This window comes from Myxocyprinus asiaticus, chromosome 4, assembly GCF_019703515.2.
Source record: "Myxocyprinus asiaticus isolate MX2 ecotype Aquarium Trade chromosome 4, UBuf_Myxa_2, whole genome shotgun sequence".
Taxonomy (NCBI): Eukaryota; Metazoa; Chordata; class Actinopteri; order Cypriniformes; family Catostomidae; genus Myxocyprinus; species Myxocyprinus asiaticus.
In genome coordinates this window covers 41,371,234-41,390,323 of record NC_059347.1, presented here as the reverse complement: position 1 = coordinate 41,390,323, position 19,090 = coordinate 41,371,234, and the positions used below count along the sequence as shown (strand labels likewise).

The 19,090-nt window shown below is 38.4% G+C and overlaps 1 protein-coding gene across 2 annotated transcripts in view; it reads right to left on the bottom strand.

Moving 5' to 3' along the window:
• Window positions 1-1,051: 1,051 nt before the first annotated feature.
• Window positions 1,052-19,090, bottom strand: part of npdc1b (neural proliferation, differentiation and control, 1b) — a 36,019-nt gene continuing 17,980 nt past the window's right edge. Inside the window, exons 2-9 of one of the 2 annotated variants that reach the window (XM_051695766.1) lie at window positions 10,864-11,010; window positions 6,245-6,340; window positions 5,555-5,779; window positions 5,363-5,429; window positions 4,683-4,767; window positions 4,514-4,590; window positions 3,097-3,196; window positions 1,052-2,922 (exon numbers count right to left, since the gene is read on the bottom strand). In XM_051695766.1, coding sequence (XP_051551726.1) covers window positions 2,845-2,922; window positions 3,097-3,196; window positions 4,514-4,590; window positions 4,683-4,767; window positions 5,363-5,429; window positions 5,555-5,779; window positions 6,245-6,340; window positions 10,864-11,010 — 875 coding nt within the window. In that variant the 3' untranslated portion in view covers window positions 1,052-2,844. The remainder of the gene's footprint in view (window positions 2,923-3,096; window positions 3,197-4,513; window positions 4,591-4,682; window positions 4,768-5,362; window positions 5,430-5,554; window positions 5,780-6,244; window positions 6,341-10,863; window positions 11,011-19,090) is intronic. The other variant, XM_051695767.1, reaches the window with a different exon arrangement.

The window sequence follows — 19,090 nt, the reverse complement described above, 5'->3', positions numbered from 1 at the left end:
TTCAGAGTTTCGAGGTATGAGTGATGCGTTCTTGTCCTCAGTCAGAAAATTCTGAAGAAATGGTGTGTGAGCGCCCGCTTATATAGGGCAAATGTGTGCCTAAAAGGGCAGGGCTCAAACACCATTGCCAATCATAAGATTGCCGTTATGATACAAAAGCTTCAACTAGGTCATAGAAAAGGAATTCCCAAACCGTTCAGCAATGTCTCGTTCCCTTCATCTCAGGGAACCAAAGACTTTTCTGCTTAAAAACATGGATAATACAATCACATTGACATAATACTGTACTAAAATGGTTAAGATCCGTAAGGGTATATGAAGGTGTTTCTTTATTTCATTTATCCACAGGTGTGTCATGTTGTTAATAACCAGTCTGATGATTTAGCTTATTACACGGCTCTCTGGAATATTCTATTCTGATTGGTCAGTAGCACTATCCAGTGGCCTGATATTGCTGTGTAACAGCAACTGCACATCTACTGATCAGACCGCTCACCCTGGTACTGCGTACCATCTCTCCTGCTTCTCGGATCACTGTGCGATCCCTACAAGTAAACTAATAAAATAATTTCAACTCAGATCAATGTTTCATGTCCATTTATTTGTTTATTTAGCAAGTAGTCTTGTAATAGGATGAATAATGAGCAGTCAGATGGTCTTTTTCACAAAATAAACACCAACAGAACTCCAACACAAACCGGAGGTGGATTTCAGCTGTTCAGCGGTTACTTTCTTCTCAATTACATAATTTAAGTGAAAATCAATATTATATGTCCATTTATTTATTTGTTTAGTAGCCGTGTAATAAGCAATATAATGTATAGTCAGACAGTTATTATCGCAAAATAAACCCCTTCAGGGTGATAAAAGACCCCTCCGTTTCGGGTCTGGGTCCTGATCACCCTGTCGAGGTTTATTGTGCGATAACAACCGGCTGAGTGTACATTATCCCTTACTTATCTAATCTGCTTGTGGATTCAGTCCCCACATACAACAACTGATTTCTGGTAGGTTTAATATAAAAGACGGGACACATTTATTATTTGAGCTGATATAAATATTTATTTCATCCTCGTTACAGTATATATTCCATCTTTACATGCATGTCAGGCAATCTCAGTTGTCAACAAAGGTTTAATGGGCTCTATTGATGACCAGCATATATGTCGACTCTTTATTTTGAAAACTGAAGGTCATACAGAAGACTATCAGAGATGGTATCCCCACAATGACTGTCTAACAGAGCAGGCTGAAGTCTACAGTTTTTGGAGGATGGGGTTGGCTTACTGAGGCACATTTCTAATTTTACAGGCTTCGAGCTCTGCATCAACGCCACATTGAGAGACCGACAACACTGTCACAATGTTTAACTGGAAGATTCAAAGGTACAACATTCAGAGGAACCTGAAGGGATCCCCCATAATTAGAGAAAGTGCTGCACAGACACTGACTACTGTTGGCAGATTTCCTGAGAAACAGCAGCGAGCAATGAATGCTCCAAAATGAAACTATATCATATCACCTACAGCAATAAGGGATTTAGTGCAGAGTCCAGAGTCTTTGTACAAGTTACTGAAAGATTGGTAAATCCTGGCCTGCTTCATACACTATAACAGCTATATATACACATTGCAAATCAGGTCCAATTGTCTGTTTTTTGCTGGGATTGATAAAAACATGTTCCAACTAAAATTTCTATGATACATGTTGGCAGGTTACAGTTCATATGTGTTTTTGTTAAATCATTTGTGTGAAACAGAAATGCACATAGACTCTCCTCATTATTAAACAGTTTCAAATCATGCATAGTAGGACCATTCTGATTATTCAGAGGCTACATAATATCATTTAGGGCTATTTTTGTGAGCACAGTCATACAAAAAAAAAAAAAAATTTTAAATCACCATTGGTATTTTACAAAATACAGTCACAGACGAATTTGGTAAAAGAAAACAGAAAATATGGTAATCATCATTTATGTTGCTTTTGCAATGCAAATGAATATCTTCATAGTTCATGTTAGTTCTGAATATATGACTAGTGTTTGCAGGCAAGATATCTCTACACATTTAATTCTATAAATAGGTTTCCTTTTCATTGCACAGTATTCACAATATAGTACAGATTAAGTCATAATAGAACTGAGCAATGACCTGATATTAAATGAGTCTTGAGCTGGTATAAAGGCATTGACCTGTTCACGCATTGTGAGCGTAGGGACACTCAGTCCCCTGATGCATGTTTATAGCAGACAGTACCATAAAACTGGATGGTCCAGAAGGCTTAAGGAAACACGGGCAGACACTGCATGGACATACAGTACAGGGTGGGTGTTGTGACTCTTAGTCAACAATCCATGCAGTAAATGTTTTTACACATCTGCAGTTGAATTGAAATGTACTACATCTCAGTGTTCTGGTTCTTAGAAAGGAAGCTTGTTTCATAGAAAAATGCATGAGCCTTCATGCACAATTCAGTGTATATGTGTTTCTTTGCGTGTGAATCAACAGGTTAACAAAGTTGTCAATGTTGCAATGTTAAGGAATATTGTGTTTCAACACATGGATGGACTCTGCAATGCCACTTTCACCTGTTTCTTGCACAGCTGTACAAGAATTTCCACCTCTATTCTAAAAATGTAACAGAGAGAGCAGAAAATGCCAGGACAAACTGCCCTCAAATGTCCATAAGGACCATGATATAAGTGCAGAGGGCCTTCACAACCTTCACTGCATGGCTACCGACGCCTAAATGGATCAGATGGGGTAAGCACACCTGTGAATCACATGTGTTCATGCGTGTTTGTGTGTGCAGTGATTTTGCTGGGGTGATGTTTCCTCGCATTTAGTTGTAACATCTCTGCAGGTGAAGATGAAAGGTGGAGTCATCAAACAGTGGATTCTTCACTTCCATCTCACCAGTCTGCGAAGAGAAAGAAACCTTCAAACACTACAACACTACAGGAAACTTCATAGAACTGTGGGAGACATATAATACCATCGATTACACCTACAGGTGTCTGGATTTATGAGATCTCTACACACATATACACAGACATATGCTGCCACACTCAGAATAATGAAGAAGTGCTCTTACTGGGGCGAGTCCAGGGCACTCATACACAGTGAAGTCTCCATCTTCATTTTCCTCATCTGAAGTAGCTCCTGACTCCAGAATCTTGGACTCCTTCCTTTGTCTGAAAGAGATACCACCAGCAAGTGAGAGACACGCAGAACAATATAAACAACAATGAATGCATTATAATCCAATTGGTAAACCTCTCAAAAACATATTATGTGTAGATGATTAAAAATATATATATATTATCTAACACAGTGGTTTTCAGCTGGTTTTGCTTCAGCACTGGGGAACAAACACAGTACCAAAATTATTTATCGTACAAAACTAAGAAATGTCAAACACTGAATTTTTCTTTTTTATATTATGAACTGCTTTAGGCCCAACAACATGCTAAATTATTCACATGACATTGGTGGAATAGGAAAATAGACAATTTTGGTTTCTAATGTCTCTTTAATTTCTATGTTTTGTTTTCAGCAGCCAATAGTTCACTGCACAAAACTTATTGTAGTCAGCCCAAACCACATTTATTATTGCTTAAAGTTAATCAATATTTAATGTAGACTGGACCATATTAAAAAAAAAAGAAAAGTTCACCCAAATATGAAAACCTCTAATTATTTACTCACCCTCATGCCATCCTAGATGTGTATGTCTTTCTTTCTTCTACTGAACACAAATAAATATTTTTGATATCTTTTTTTTTTTTTTTGCAATGCAAGTAAATGGTGACAAGAACTTTCAAGCTCAAAAAGCATATAAAGGCAGCATAATAGTAATCCAAATGACTCCAGTGGTTAAATCCATGTCTTCAGAAGTGATATGATAAGTGTGGGTGAGAAACAGATCAATATTTAAGTCTTTTTTTTCCCCAACACGCTTATATCACGCGAGAGGCAGTGTAAACTGATTCCCCTCATGGACGTGCATTTAAGAGTGAATATATAAATAATTATAGTTAAAAGGACTTTATGGATCTGTTTCTCACCCAAAGCGATCGTATTGCTTTAGAAGACATTAATTTAACAACTGGAGTCATACGGATTACTTTTACTACAACTGTCTGTGCTATTTGGAGCTTTAAAGTGCTGATCACCATCCACTTGCATTGTATGGACCTACAGAGCTTCGTTGTGTTCTGCTGAAGAAAGAAAATCATACACATCTGGGATGTTATGAGGGATAGTATATGATGAGATAATTTTAATTTCTGAGTAAACTACCCTTTAATTAAAAAATAAATACTTAAGGGAAATCGTAAGGGATTGTGGCATTTTACCAATAAAAACCCTTACGTAACACTTAAAGGTTGGTTTCTGCAACACTTTTGAGTGTAAGGGAAACTTTAGGGTGATCTTAAAGAAAAATTACACTTAAGGTGCTAATGCAACCAGACACTGGAGTTTATTAATGCTGTTCCCAGCTTACTCACTTGAGTGACATCATTTGCTGCTTCTGAAGCTGAAAGTGGTACATCTGGGCACTCTGGGCAAGTGTCTTATCTCCAGGCTGGAAATGAATGATAGGAGAGTTTGTGATCCTATGAACAAAAAGGCAGCTCTTTGGATTTTGTATTGTCTGTGCATAAAGGCTCTACTTACCATGGCACCATCATAAGAATGGGGACCTATCAACCCAAAAGCAGGATAATCAACCTTCTGGGACAGACAATTTCCTCTCTGCATTCTGAGTAGGAAGATGACATGGAATCATTATTTTTCATGCCAACTTATTCATACAGGAATTTGTTAAACAAGGATTTTAACTCTAGCTTTTAAGGAATAGTTTACCCCAAAAATTTTAAATCCTGTCATCATGTACTCATCTTCATGTCCTACGAACACATATGACTTTCTTCTGTTAAACACAAAAGGAGTTATCCATAGCAGAATGACCAAGCTGCTCTTCATACAGTGAAAGTGAATGGTGGCTATGACTGTCAGGCAAGATTACCAGTAAATAATGACTTAAATTTTAGCTTGTTTCTCACACAAAACTATTGCATGGCTTTAGAAGACTTGAAATATACAGTGCATTTTTACAGTGCTTTTTGGAGCTTAGCAGCCGCTGGTCCCCATCCACTTTTATTCTATGTAAAGAGCATCTTGGACATTCTGCAAAACATTCTTCATTCTGGTGTTCCACAGAAGAAATTACATGAGTGGAATAAATGATAACAGAATTTTCACTTTTGGGTGAACTATCCCTTTATGTTGATCCATTACTGAGAGAGTACAAAATAGATGCCAGTCTTGCATCCTGCAAATAGATGAAAGCTCACCTGACCCAACACATCCCGGTCAAGACCATGGCCACAGAGCCCATCATAAGAAACACACCCAAAAATACTAAAGGAGAAAAAAAACAAGGAAATGTTTTCAAGAAAAAGTTACAGAAGGAATGGCTCAATTGGCACAATAACAAACTGATATATAGTTATTAATATCAACAAACAATAGAGTCCATAACGCACTAATGAAGGAGTGGTCCTCAGAGGGGTACGGGACGATAAAAGGGGCGCTTTGCACCACAGAGATGATTGGAGCGTGTGAGGATGGGCTGGTGATAGATGAGGAGGAGGTGGGCAGGACACTTGTCACAGGTTTTGGTGGAGCAGAGGTAGGAGAAGTCTCTGCTCTGTGCTGACTGCTTGGTAAGGAATGGTCTTCTGTGACTTTGGAAGCAGCTGAAGAGGGGGCTGAAGAACATATAGAAACACAAGCAAAGAGATTGTCACTGTGTAGTCGAGTGCACTTTTAGCATTTTAAAGAGCCGATTCAGGTGCCTGGATTACAAAGGTGGAATGATGCTGTACAGTCCCTGCAAAGTATGCCAGATCGTGGTTGTCTGCTACTGCATCCTCCACACCGAGCACTCAGAATGGGCCTGCAAGATGGGGAATTTCGGCATGCATATTGTGTACAGCACAGATTTATTTGGGCATGTTTGTGCCATTACCTGACATGCATACTACTTTTTGTGAATCGGATGCTGAAACAACACAGTTAGTGCGTGCAAATAAACCACACTACCAGCGTGTTCATTCAGCGCAATTCATTCTTAGTGAATTTCCTCCATTAATCTAAGTTGTTTTTATTTATTTTTTATTCAGATGTGTGTACTGGGTGCAAAAAAGAGGGATGTAAATGTTCCATGCTCTTACCTGAGTGCATAATTTCTGATTCTCTGTGTTTGCTTATGATGGAGGAGAGAATGTCTATCTCTTCATCCAGCTCTGGGAGACGGTTCACCTTGGCTGCTGAAAACATAGTGAGAGTTACAGAGAAATAACATTAGGGAGTTAGTTAGGGAAAGAGAGGTTGATGGAAGAGAGACAAAAAGAAAAACTGAAACTTTGTAGTACTATATAGTACTACATATGCACATGGAAACATCATAGAGTATACAGTATGTCAGAGAAAAACAATTGCTGTAACAGGTATGTGCCTGCTAGTTAGGAAAGCACTGCAGACTTTTCCAATACACAGGAAAATCCCTCTGAGTTACCCAGAAAAGAGAACCATCTATAGTGGCAACATCATATGATGTTAAGTATGCTAATAATGCACCAAGAAATATTATGGCATCTTAGCATAATTTGAATTGCATGGTTGGCTGTCGTTTTTGGTATTCAGTAATTGGAGTTGGTCTAAGAATGTGCATGATGTCATACTGCTAGTACACTGATGCATGTTGATGAGCATATGAATTATAATGCATCATGACATGCATAACATCTGTGCTGAAGTTAATGACCTTGTGTAACACTGTGTGTGCGTATGCACTGCAGAATCTTTGTGAGCAGATGTGTGTGTATGCTGCAGTGTGTGTAGGCGGATAGGTCAGTCTGTCTGTTGTGTGGTGCTGCTATGCATATGTGGGCAGTAGGGCATGAAGGCGGGCTGAGAGAAGGGGAGGGGCCTCAACAGATTAATGAATGAAAACCATCGCCACGGCAACTACTGAGATAGAGACAAGAGCAAAAACTTCACAAACTGGATAAGAGAAAAAGTATGAAGTGTGGGTGAGAAAAGTTTTGAGAGAGAAAGTATGTGTTTGTGTGTGTTTATATACAGTATGACTGTGTGAGATAGAGAGAGACATGGTTCTGTTATTCAAATATAAAAGTGGCTGTTTTTAACATTGTGAGTTAAATTTATTTAGTAGTATCCGATTATTTATTTCCAACTTAAAATCATGCAAGAAAACAGCTTACGTTTGAGGATTACACATTCAAAGAGACTATGAAAGACTATTTTGTCTACAGGGTTCCCACTCTTTTCAACTAATGAATTTCCATTACTTCAAAGATAATTTCCATGCCCAAACATTCTGAAAATGGCACCGAAATCACATAATCACAAATTTGTAAAAAAAAAAAAAAAAAAAACACACACCATTGTTTGATAAAAGTTAAACTGAAAACATTTAATTTTAAATTTAATCCATACAAACACATTGTGTGAATCCTAAAATGGGTGGGGTTTAGTGGCACATCGTTGTCTCTAAGGGTGCTTTCACACTTGGTTCGATTGCTTGGACCGCACCCGGGTTTGTTTCCTCGCCCCTTCCTCCGCTGGTCTCTGTTCACATTATATTATTTCAGTCCAAACCGTGTTCCGTCATTTAACGTGAGTACAAACGGCAGCTGTTTACCACTGTAACTAGGCAACAACTCAAGAAGACATCAGCTTTGCTGTGTTATTAAATTATTAATCTCTTTGGATTTACCACCACTTGTGTTTGTCTCCCAAGGATGCACTGAATGTGCAATGATGTGATGAAAATTTGCGTTTGTCTGCCGTGAGCCCGCGGACGTGTTGACAAGAGATGTGAAGAATGTGAGCTGCTCTCTGAAGGGGATTTATTTAGACACAAGCAGGTGTGAGAAGTGCATTATACCATCATATTTGCGATCAGGAGCCTGCAAAGATGTTAATTATACATCATCAAAAGTGGTTCACTTTAGGGGTGGGTGATAGGATGATACAACTGTATATCAACGATATCTTACAAAGAACCCGATGCAACGAAGATGATCGACAATATCAGGAAATGGGAAAACCACTATTATACAGTAGCCCAGGGTGTGAAACTAGCACCCACCAAATGCAACGAGGCTGAATCCAGTTCGTAAGCTCCTCGTCTAAATGTATTTTATGCGCGAGTATTTTTGCTCACCTACTCGCAACAGGCTGGCGACCTATAAGACATCTCGGAGTGACACATGACAAGAAATGCTGATGAACACAAATATGCGCGCTTGAATAAACACATTTTATTATATTTTTAAGAACAGTCTTAGAAAAGCTGTCAATGCTCATGTCCGATTCGCTGTTTGTTCAGAGGCGTGTAGCACGAGCCTGTCTCGTGGAACAAGCGCATGTAAAGAGTTATCACTCTTTTCTCTGTTTCACTCATCTGAAAACTGTTTGCAAGAATAATGTCGTCTATAAGAATGCTGAAAATGATCTCCGATCATCTCAGGAGATGCTGTGAGTTTAGTTTGCTTTATTTCCACGGACCAGTTTGTACCTAACATGCACTGTGAATGCAACTCAATAGGTTCAGTAATATATTTCTTTGTATTAAAGAATCAAAGACAAAAGTGATTAAATCACAAAATAACACAAGACACGTTCACCTTGAACCTAAAATTTAGTTTATTTTCTTTTCTTTAGGCAGCATTAACTGTATTACCAAAACACATTAAAAACACAAATTTGATAAGAACACACATTTAGCAGCATTATTTTGGGAACACAAGGGAATTTATTATTATGATTATTATCTTTACATTTATAACTGTCTTTAGTTCTTAATCTGTAGGCTATTAGTAATTTTCCACCTGTTGTTGTTGACGTATACTCGCGTGATGGCAAATGTGGCCGTTGGAGACGGTAAATGTTTGGATTTGGGTAGGTGGTTATATATAAGATTTTTATAGTTATTTTATATTATTATTTTAATTGCTTTTTTCGTTTAGTCTAAAGTGCAATTTGAATTTAGAAATGTCTTTTGTTTATGTTTTTCGTGTTTCAATAAATGAATTTAAAATGAATTTTCACAGACCCTCGGCAGTGGGGTTGATGATAATCATATATCATGATATTTTTTAAGGTGATTATCGCTAAAATATTTTTTACATATCGCCCAGCCTTAGTTCACTTCCGTGATTTGGTACGATTGCTTTCATATCAGCAGCAAAGTGTACTGGAGTTCACATGAACCATACCCCAGACCACTTTTTCAAGTGGACTCATTATCCAAACGAACCGAACTTTGACATCATTCGAACCCAGGTGCACACCAAAAGTGCTAGAGTGAAAGAACCCTAATTGGCCAGGTATTCTAAATAACATGATATATTTTAAACTCTTCACCGTGTGTTTTTAATCCAGTGCAATGTAAACACCCTGGTTAAATATTTTATTACAGAGCATAATAAATAAAAATATATTAACTATAAAAAAATTCCATGATTTTTCCATGACTTTGATTATTTTATTAATTTCCATGACTTTTCCAGGCCTTGAAATCACAGTTTTAAAATTCCCTGATATTTCCAGGTTTTCCATGACCGTGGGAACCTTGTGTCCAGTGGCCTTTCAGTTTCATTATAGCAAAATTTTATTTGCATGTTCCATATTTGTTTACGAGCATAAACACATAAATTAAGAAATAATTAACACATAAATTAATAAATTACCAACTACATTTCTGTTTTTTATATTCATCAAATAAATGTCATCTTAAATTTTACTCAAGTCTGCGAGTCTTCCTGATAGAACAATAATTCTCAAGGCATCAGTCAAAATAACAAATTGTATGGGCCAAATACAGAAAGCTGATACAAATACGTAAAACTTCAGGATATTTACTTCTAATGGCTCGTTGCTGGTATGGTTAATGGGAATTGGGTTTAAATTGGTATTTGTCAAGCCCTTCCACTGCATTGAAGAACAAGACTGCCTGAATTATTTAATTAGCTCCCCTCTCCCTCCTGTTGCATCTGCAGCAATGTGTGGGTGGAGGAGGGAAGACAGACCGAAGGTTGCTGAGGAGTGAGAGGTCTTCTACTTCAGTTCAATGCATACTGAGGCTATGCCAAAACCTGATGATGGGGAAGCCTAAAAATGACATGCTTATGAAAGATTTACTTTTTGTAATATTACATATCAGGTCAATATCCCTGAAACTGTCCAACAAAATCACAGCAGGCAATTTGGTCCTCTTTTACTTTTTACAGATATTCACACCTTTCTGCTTAATCAGTTATTGGTTCTTCAATATACTGTAAGGTCTACCAGTAACTGGTGTTATTTGGTTGGTCTCTAAAGAATAGCACCTAACAATGCCATTACTGTACATCACTGTTCGTTCAACAGAAAACAATGGTGTTCACTGGTAAAATAATAATGCTAAAAAAATTTAGCAATTTCGATTGCAATTAATATAATAAACATAATAGCTAATTAAAGATTAACAATGCATATTATGTTTGTTTGTAATGCATATTATGATGTTTATTATCAGATATTTAAAAATAAATCTGCATATTATCAGTTGAAAAATAAACAATATTGATTGACCTCTACTATGCAATAATTCATCTTTGCGATATGAACAGCTGTGCTCAGTATTCAAGCTCATTTTTTATAGGCTCTGGCACTGATTTTCTCTCATTATCAAAATACTCAATGGACCATCATTGAGACTGCCATTCTTTCTTTGTGGCTGTGGACACAGTTTAATACTCAATCTGAAGATAACAGTACATACCAGGGTGATTTTGTCTCCTGACCACACACTTCCCTCGTTTGTTCTCAACAAATGGGTCTAGGCATGGGCCACAGTGTGACGAGCCGGGCTGGCAGAAGTGCCGTCGCTCCCGGGCACAGTCCAGACTCCGAGGACAATGTCCCACAACTAAGACACAAAGACAAAGAGGCACTGATGAGTGAACATGTCATCTCTCCACAATTTCATCCAGGATCTCAAGACCTATCTCTAAACTCCAAAAGAATAAACAGAGTGCTTCATATTCAAGTTCATATTCAAGCATATGACTTTATTACTACATATCATACATATTATATAATACATATTATATATTATTACTAGAGGAGAATTTATGACAAAAAATTATTTAAATATTGATCTGATTCTCCACACCTATCATATCCTGTCTGAACACATGGATTTAACCACTGGAATCAAATGGATTACTTTTATGCTCCCTTTTTTTGGAGCTTCAAAATTTTGGACCAACAGAGCTGAAATATTGTTCTTAAAATCTTAATTTGTGTCCTGCAGAAGAAAGAAAGTCATACACATCTGGAATGCCAGGAGGATGAGTAAATCATTTTGGGTGAACTATCCCTTTAAGCTCTCCTTTATAACCTGCTTTTAAATTTTACTCTCTCCTTTGAGACAGCAAATTCAGATCTGACCAATCTGACAGCTAAAGGTCACGATGTCTGCATAGGCACCAAATCCATAACTAGACAGGCCTAGAATATTGTGAAATACATCAAATGTTAGATAACAGATTAAAAAAACGGAGGAATTCACCAAAGGCAGTAAATCACTGGCTAGTGAATATTCAGATTTTACTCCCCAGAGATGGAATTGTGTATGGTGAAGAAGAACTTGAGTGCCGCAATCCTTTTACTGAATGAGAAGCCAGCAAATAGCTGGATTCAGCCTCATCTTTTACTGCGTGTTGTGTCTCGTGAGTGCACGCCCTGAAGGAAATTGGCATTGTTTGGTTGCAGTGGGTCCCGAGCTGTCGTGATCGCGCTGTCACCATCGCTTTAGTTGAGCCGTGATATGTCATAGTTACATTTATATTGCATTCAACGACGTCAACCCTGATTTTGGTTAAACTTTTCCATGGACTATTTTCACAACATTATCTGTTTAACAGCATGGCTACAGTGATGCGCCTGTTAGAAGGTAAAAGTGTTGCAAAACTTAAAAGCTTGTAGATCTGAGTTCGAGAACTTGTAAAATAAATATTTGTACAAGCAAGTCAATATACATTATACAAGTAAAGTTTCCTTTTGCTTCATTCCGTGTATTGAGTGTCCAAAGACGAGATCCACACAGTCCATTTTCATGTCATGTCTCATTTAATATCTGTAATATCCAGTGCATATAAACAAACATGTACACAGTGTTGAGTGTAACACGTTACAAAGTACTACTATTAAGTAGTACTATTACTTTAATCTGATTACACTTTGCGGTAACGCAGTAATGTAAAGCATTACTAAACAAAATTAAATAATCTAATTACAGTTACAGACATGAATAAAATTAAGTTACTTGGATTACACATTTATTGCTAAAACAATAATGTAACAAGGTTAAAATGGGAAAGGAGTAGGCGGGAACCAGCTGAACAGTCAAATTTTAATTTAAACTTAAAAAGACAAAACATAAACGCACACACGGCAGCTGCGTGTGGCTCTCTCTCTCTTGAACTGCCGCATCCCGCTGCACTTATCACTCTCCTCGGCTGATTAGCTAATTGGGGGTGGGGCGTGTGTAGCCCCACCCTCCTCCTTATCACAAATAATATTAATTAAGCAAAATGCATTTTAAAATGTATTACGTTCCTATGTTAGTACTTTTATGTGTGTTGCTGTGTCAGCTAATGAGCATGTGCTCTTACAAACCACCATGGCATAGAGGGCACGTAGTGAGGCGATGGCAGGTGAGTGAGCTGTGTTTCTATGGACGCAGCGGAGTGTAGTTGTTTATTCAAATTGAAAACGAAAGTGAAGCGTTTCAAGTTTTCATGCGCTCACAATCAATCTCAGTGAGCTCTGTGTCAGCATGCTCCCAGCCAGGGCCGTAGCTGGGTATTCTGGGGCCCCTGGCTGTATATTGCTTTGAGCCCCTTTCCTATTAAAAAATACAGTTTAGAATTTGTTGTGGGACCCCCCTGGACATGTGGGCCCCTAGAATCATTACCACCTTTCACCCCTCTAGCCACGGCCCTGCTCCCAGCCCTGGCTGAGGCACGCAAGGCTGGGCTGCCAACAAATGCTCCTTAAATATCCGCGCTCTACCCCATCTTCATGAGTCTCCATCATGTGTTCCTCTGCAGCTGCCGTGGGAGGAGAGGGGATCGGCTTTGGGTGTATATGGAAAACAGCGCTCGTTCCCGTCTGACAGAGGGATATATCGCTCACAAGGTGGGAACATTTACAGAACAGACATTGCTAAGCAAATGGCTTTTTATGTTTTTTTATGTACTGTACACAATAAAACACAAGCACAATGCTATAGCGTTACAGATGTGCAAGTGATAAAGGATACTCAGTTCATCGGAGCATAAGCAGGGAAGTAGAAATAATCCACTCTCTGTAAAGTTGTGTAAACACACACATGTATATGCACATGTGTTCAAATACACAATGGCTTTACTATCTAAGCTGTCTGCAAATTGGTTTTCAGAAATGTTTTCAGTTCATTAGTATTCTTTCACACCAACACAAACACAGGTAAACAAGGTTACTGTACACATACATGCCACACACAGCTAATAAGGTTGTAGATAGCGGATACACACACACACACACACACACACACACACAAAATGATAAGAACGTTTTTAGAAATGCATTGGATCTTTTTAGCCAAGTTGCTGTTTTTGTCATATTGCTGTAATAGTGTCACCTTTTTTTTTTTTCCACAGGTTTGATTAGTTTTAGAAAGTAACTTCAAAGATATTTGTAATCTAATTACTTTCCAGATGAAGTAATTAGTAAAGTAATCTAATTTCAATTTGCCAAAAGTAATTAGTAATCAGTAGTGGATTACTTTTTTTTTTTTAAAGTAACTTACCCAACACCGCATGTACGTAAGTGTAATAAATATGTAAATACATAAATATTTAAATGCACAATTATACATTATGAAATATTTAAACTTCAGAAAACACTGTAAATATTAAATAATTTAACAAATAGGCTCATGATGCATCCACAGTTGAAGTCAAATACACCTTAGCCAAATACATTTAACACAATTCCTGACATTTAATCATAGAAAACTTTCCCTGTCTTAGGTCAGTTAGGATCACTACTTTATTTTAAGAATGTGAAATGTCAGAATAATAGTAGAGAGAATGATTTATTTCAGCTTGTATTTCTTTCATCACATTCCCAGTGGGTCAGAAGTTTACATACACTTTGTTAGTATTGGTAGCATTGCCTTTAAATTGTTTAACTTGGGTCAAACATTTTGGGTAGCCTTCCACAAGCTTCTCACAATAAGTTGCTGGAATTTTGGCCCATTCCTCCAGACAGAACTGGTGTAGGCCTCCTTGCTCGCACATATTTTTCTATATTGATTGAGGTCAGGGCTTTGTGATGGCCACTCCAATGCCTTGACTTTGTTGTCCTTAAGCCATTTTGCCACAACTTTGGAGGAATGCTTGGGGTCATTGTCCATTTGGAAGACCCATTTGCAAGCTTTAAATTCCTGGCTGATAAATGTGGGAGAGAAAGCTGGTTTAAAACATATATTCATATAATCATTATAACCTCATATAATCAAATGTATTATGCATAACCTCCTGTAACCCAGAACAAGTGAAGAACAATGAACAATGGTAGAAGAATCAGGGTGGTGGTGTAAGAGGTGGGGAGTGCCTCACACCCATCCGTTGACTGGCACTTTTACTTTAAGATGTCCTTGAAAGGTAAGCAATTATTACCTTTATTAAGAATGTGCTAGATAATAAATCATAATGGTGGGAAAGCAAGTAAAAGATTATGTTGATGCAAATGGGTGTAACGGTGGTGGCCGCCCTAACATAAATAAATTATTTTAAAGAAATCTTCGGGCGCCAGACAGGATTAATCCTGTCAAAATTTTAATTAACCCAGGATAGCAAGAAAAAGAAACCACCTGTTACACAATACATAACAGTAATAGTCCCAGAAAAATTCAGTTCACAGGGGAGATTTATTCTATAATTATAATTCCATAATAAAAAATTATTTAAAAAAAAACTTGTTTGAAAAGGAGAAAAGAAAAGGAGAAAAAAAAAACCAAAAAAAAACAAGCAAAAATAAATAACAGATCAACACTTCAGTAGTTTGAAATCCGTGCAGAAAACGCATCACGCTAATCCAAGTTTGCAGGTTCATGTCCACATTTCTTCACAAATTGTCAATAAAAAAAGAAAAGAAAAAAAGAAACATTGGATAAACATAAACAAAACAAAAAAAACAACATCAAACAACAATCTTAAAGAGCAGCAATAACCATGAAAATACACTAAGCACACAGAATGTGCGAATGTGAAAGTTATGCGAGTGGGTGTGTGTGTAGTAGTGTGTAATGGCGGCGTAGAGGTACTGACCAAGTTTGCTGACATGAAGGCAGTTAGAGAGTGTAGAGGGTCGTCATCAGACACCAAGATAGGCGTATAAGCAGCCTTGACTTGTCTTCAGAACACCTCACCAACAAAACAGTCGATCTGGAAGGGCAACGCTTGAGTCGAACTCCGCAACGCACCAGACATCACACACAGGAAGCATCAGATTGAAAAGCGGCCGTCTTTCCACGATAATCCATCACTCTCACTACTGGCAAACCTCACATGCAAACTAACTGATGACGCGTCTTTTCCAGGTGCGACACACTTCCCTATATCTTCCTTCCTTCTGCTGTTAATTGAATCACTCCACCCATTCACGCAAAGGGAAAATGAAAAACAGAAACACTAATTGTGGCACAGATTTTCTGCACTGCCACATGGGTTTTCTCATGACGCAGGCAGAACATACGAGCTGGAAAACAACCATAGAAGGAAAAAGCTTGAATGAATGAAAGGGAGGACCTGAAACAATATAGATAAACATATCATGTGATGAAGGAGGAGTAATTAACCTATAAGAACTGAAGCACCCGTAGTTTCAGTTACAGTTGCTCGAGACTAACTTGTGTATTTTGGACTGAACTGGATCTGCAATAAACCTATTTTATGCATTTAATTTTGAAGCCTCCAGAGTCTTTGATAATACTTTGTCAGATTTTTGTGTGACTAACCCACGACATGTCTTGAGATGTTGCTTCAATATATCCACATAATTTTTCTTCCTCATGATGCCATCTATTTTGTGAAGTACACCAGTCCCTCCTGCAGCAAAGCACCCCCACAACATGATGCTGCCACCCCCATGCTTCACGGTTGGGATGGTGTTCTTCGGCTTGCAAGCCTCACCCTTTTTCCTCCAAACATAACGATGGTCATTATGGCCAAACAGTTAAATTTTTGTTTCATTAGACCAGATGACATTGCGATATAGGACTCGTTTTACTGTGGATGTAGATACTTGTCTACCTGTTTCCTCCAGCATCTTCACAAGGCCCTTTGCTGTTGTTCTGGGATTGATTTGCACTTTTCGCACCAAACTACGCTCATCTCTAGGAGACAGAATGCGTCTCCTTTCTGAGCGGTATGATGGCTGCGTAGTCCCATGGTGGTTATACTTGCGTACTATTGTTTGTACAGATGAACATGGTACCTTCAGGCATTTGGAAATTGCTCCCAAGGATGAACCAGACTTGTGGAGGTCCACAATAGTTTTTCGAAGGTTTTACCTGATTTCTTTTGATTTTCCCATGATGCCAAGCAGAGGCACTGAGTTTGAAGATAGGCCTTAAAATACATCCACAGGTACACCTCCAATTCAGTACACCTCCTAACAGAAGCTAATTGGCTAATTGTCTAAAGGCTTGACATCATTTTCTGGAATTTTCCAAGCTGCTTAAAGGCACAGTTAACATAGTGTATGTAAACTTCTGACCCAGTAGATGTCCTAAACAACTTGCTAAAACTATAGTTTGCTAATATGTAATCTGTGGAAAAATGAGTTTTAATGATTTCAACCTAAGTGTATGTAAACTTCTGACTTCAACTGTATGCAAGGGTTTAAAAAAAAAAAAAAAGTTTAGCATTGTAGTTTTGATGTTGTAGAATTAAATTATTATTTTTATAATTATTAAATAATTGCTATATGTGTAATTCTGTTTTCATTATTAGGTTCCTAAGTCCTAGCATACACAATCTGATTGGATTTAGGTAGATACAGTAGATGACTTTTGATTAAATGAGTTAACCGAGGCTATCAGAAATCAGTGAGATTAAAAAATCACTTCATCCTGAGATGATAAAAAAAAAAATAAAAAATAAAAAAAAAATGTCAGCAGATTAACATAATTCACTTGGCTCTGAGTACATCTATTTGTAGATGCCCCAGAGCGAGCTACAGTCTATTGCAGCAGCTTGAGAGATCACATATTAGACACAACACTGTTCAGCTTCCAGTGTTACAAAAAGAACATGGCAGGCTATTCATCACACAGAATAATTGCATGAACAGCTAACAATAATCAGCCTGCTCATGGTTACACTGCTTTCTCACAGAGGAGGAAGAATCAAGTGTACAGTACACTGTTGTTTAATGAGGATGTCAGGGGTAACAGTGGGGCAGTGATGCGTGGGCACTCCTGCCAATGGGAGAACTGGGGCAGCAGGTTAAAAACAGCGGGCAACTCCTCCAACAACACCTATAAATATCAAATTATGTCTATGAATAATTTGTCTCCCACTGATTGTCAGCAGAGATCCTAGCTTGAACAAATGTTGTTTTGCTCATGTGCCTGGGATTGATTCCCAGGGAATACTGATGAAAAAAAAAAATGTCACTACTAAAAAAAAAAAAAGTATATATATATATATATACACACAGTGCATCCGCAAAATATTCACAGCGCTTCACTTTTTCCACATTTTGTTATGGTACAGCCTTATTGCAAAATGGATTAAATTAATTATTTTCCTCAAAAATCTACAAACAATACCCCATAATGACAACGTGAAAGAAGTTTGTTTGAAATCTTTGCAAATTTATTAAAAATAAAAAATGAAACAAATCACATGTACATAAGTATTCACAGCCTTTGCTCAATACTTTGTTGAAGCATCTTTGGCACCAATTACAGCCTCAAGTCTTTTTGAGTATGATGCTACAAGCTTGACACACCTATTTTTGGGCAGTTTCTCCCATTCTTCTTTGCAGGACCTCTCAAGCTCCATCAGGTTGGATGGGGAGCGTCGGTGCACAGCCATTTTCAGATCTCTCCAGAGAAGTTCAATCGGGTTCAAGTCTGGGCTCTGGCTGGGCCACTCAAGGACATTCACAGAGTTGTCCCAGAGCCACTCCTTTGTTATCTTGGCTGTGTGCTTAGGATCATTGTCCTAATGGAAGATGAACCGTCGCCCCAGTCTGAGGTCCAGAGCGCTCTGGAGCAGGTTTTCATCAAGGATGTCTCTGTACATTGCTGCATTCATCTTTCCCTCGATCCTGACTAGTCTCCCAGTTCCTGCCGCTGAAAAACATCCCCACAGCATGATGATGCCACCACCATGCTTCACTGTAGGGATGGTATTGGCCAGGTGATGAGCGGTGCCTGGTTTCCTCCAGACATGACGCTTGCCATTCAGGCCAAAGAGTTCAATATTTGTTTCTCATGGTCTGAGAGTCCTTCAGGTGCCTTTTGGCAAACTCCAGGTGGGCTGTCATGTGCCTTTTACTGAGGAGTGGCTTCCGTCTGGCCACTCTACCATACAGGCCTGATTGGTGGAGTGCTGCAGAGATGGCTGTTCTTCTGGAAGTTTCTCCTCTCTCCACAGAGAAATGCTGGAGCTCTGTCAGAGTGACCATCGGGTTCTTGGTCACCTCCCTGACTAAGGCCCTTCTCCCCCGATCGCTCAGTTTGGCCAGGCGGCCAGCTCTAGGAAGAGTCCTGGTGGTTCCAAACTTCTTTCATTTACAGATGATGGAGGCCACTGTGCTCATTGGGACCTTCAATGCTGCAGAAATTTTTCTGTACCCTTCCCCAGATCTGTGCCTTGATACAATCCTGTCTCGGAGGTCTACAGACAATTCCCTGGACTTCATGACTTCATGACATGCACTGT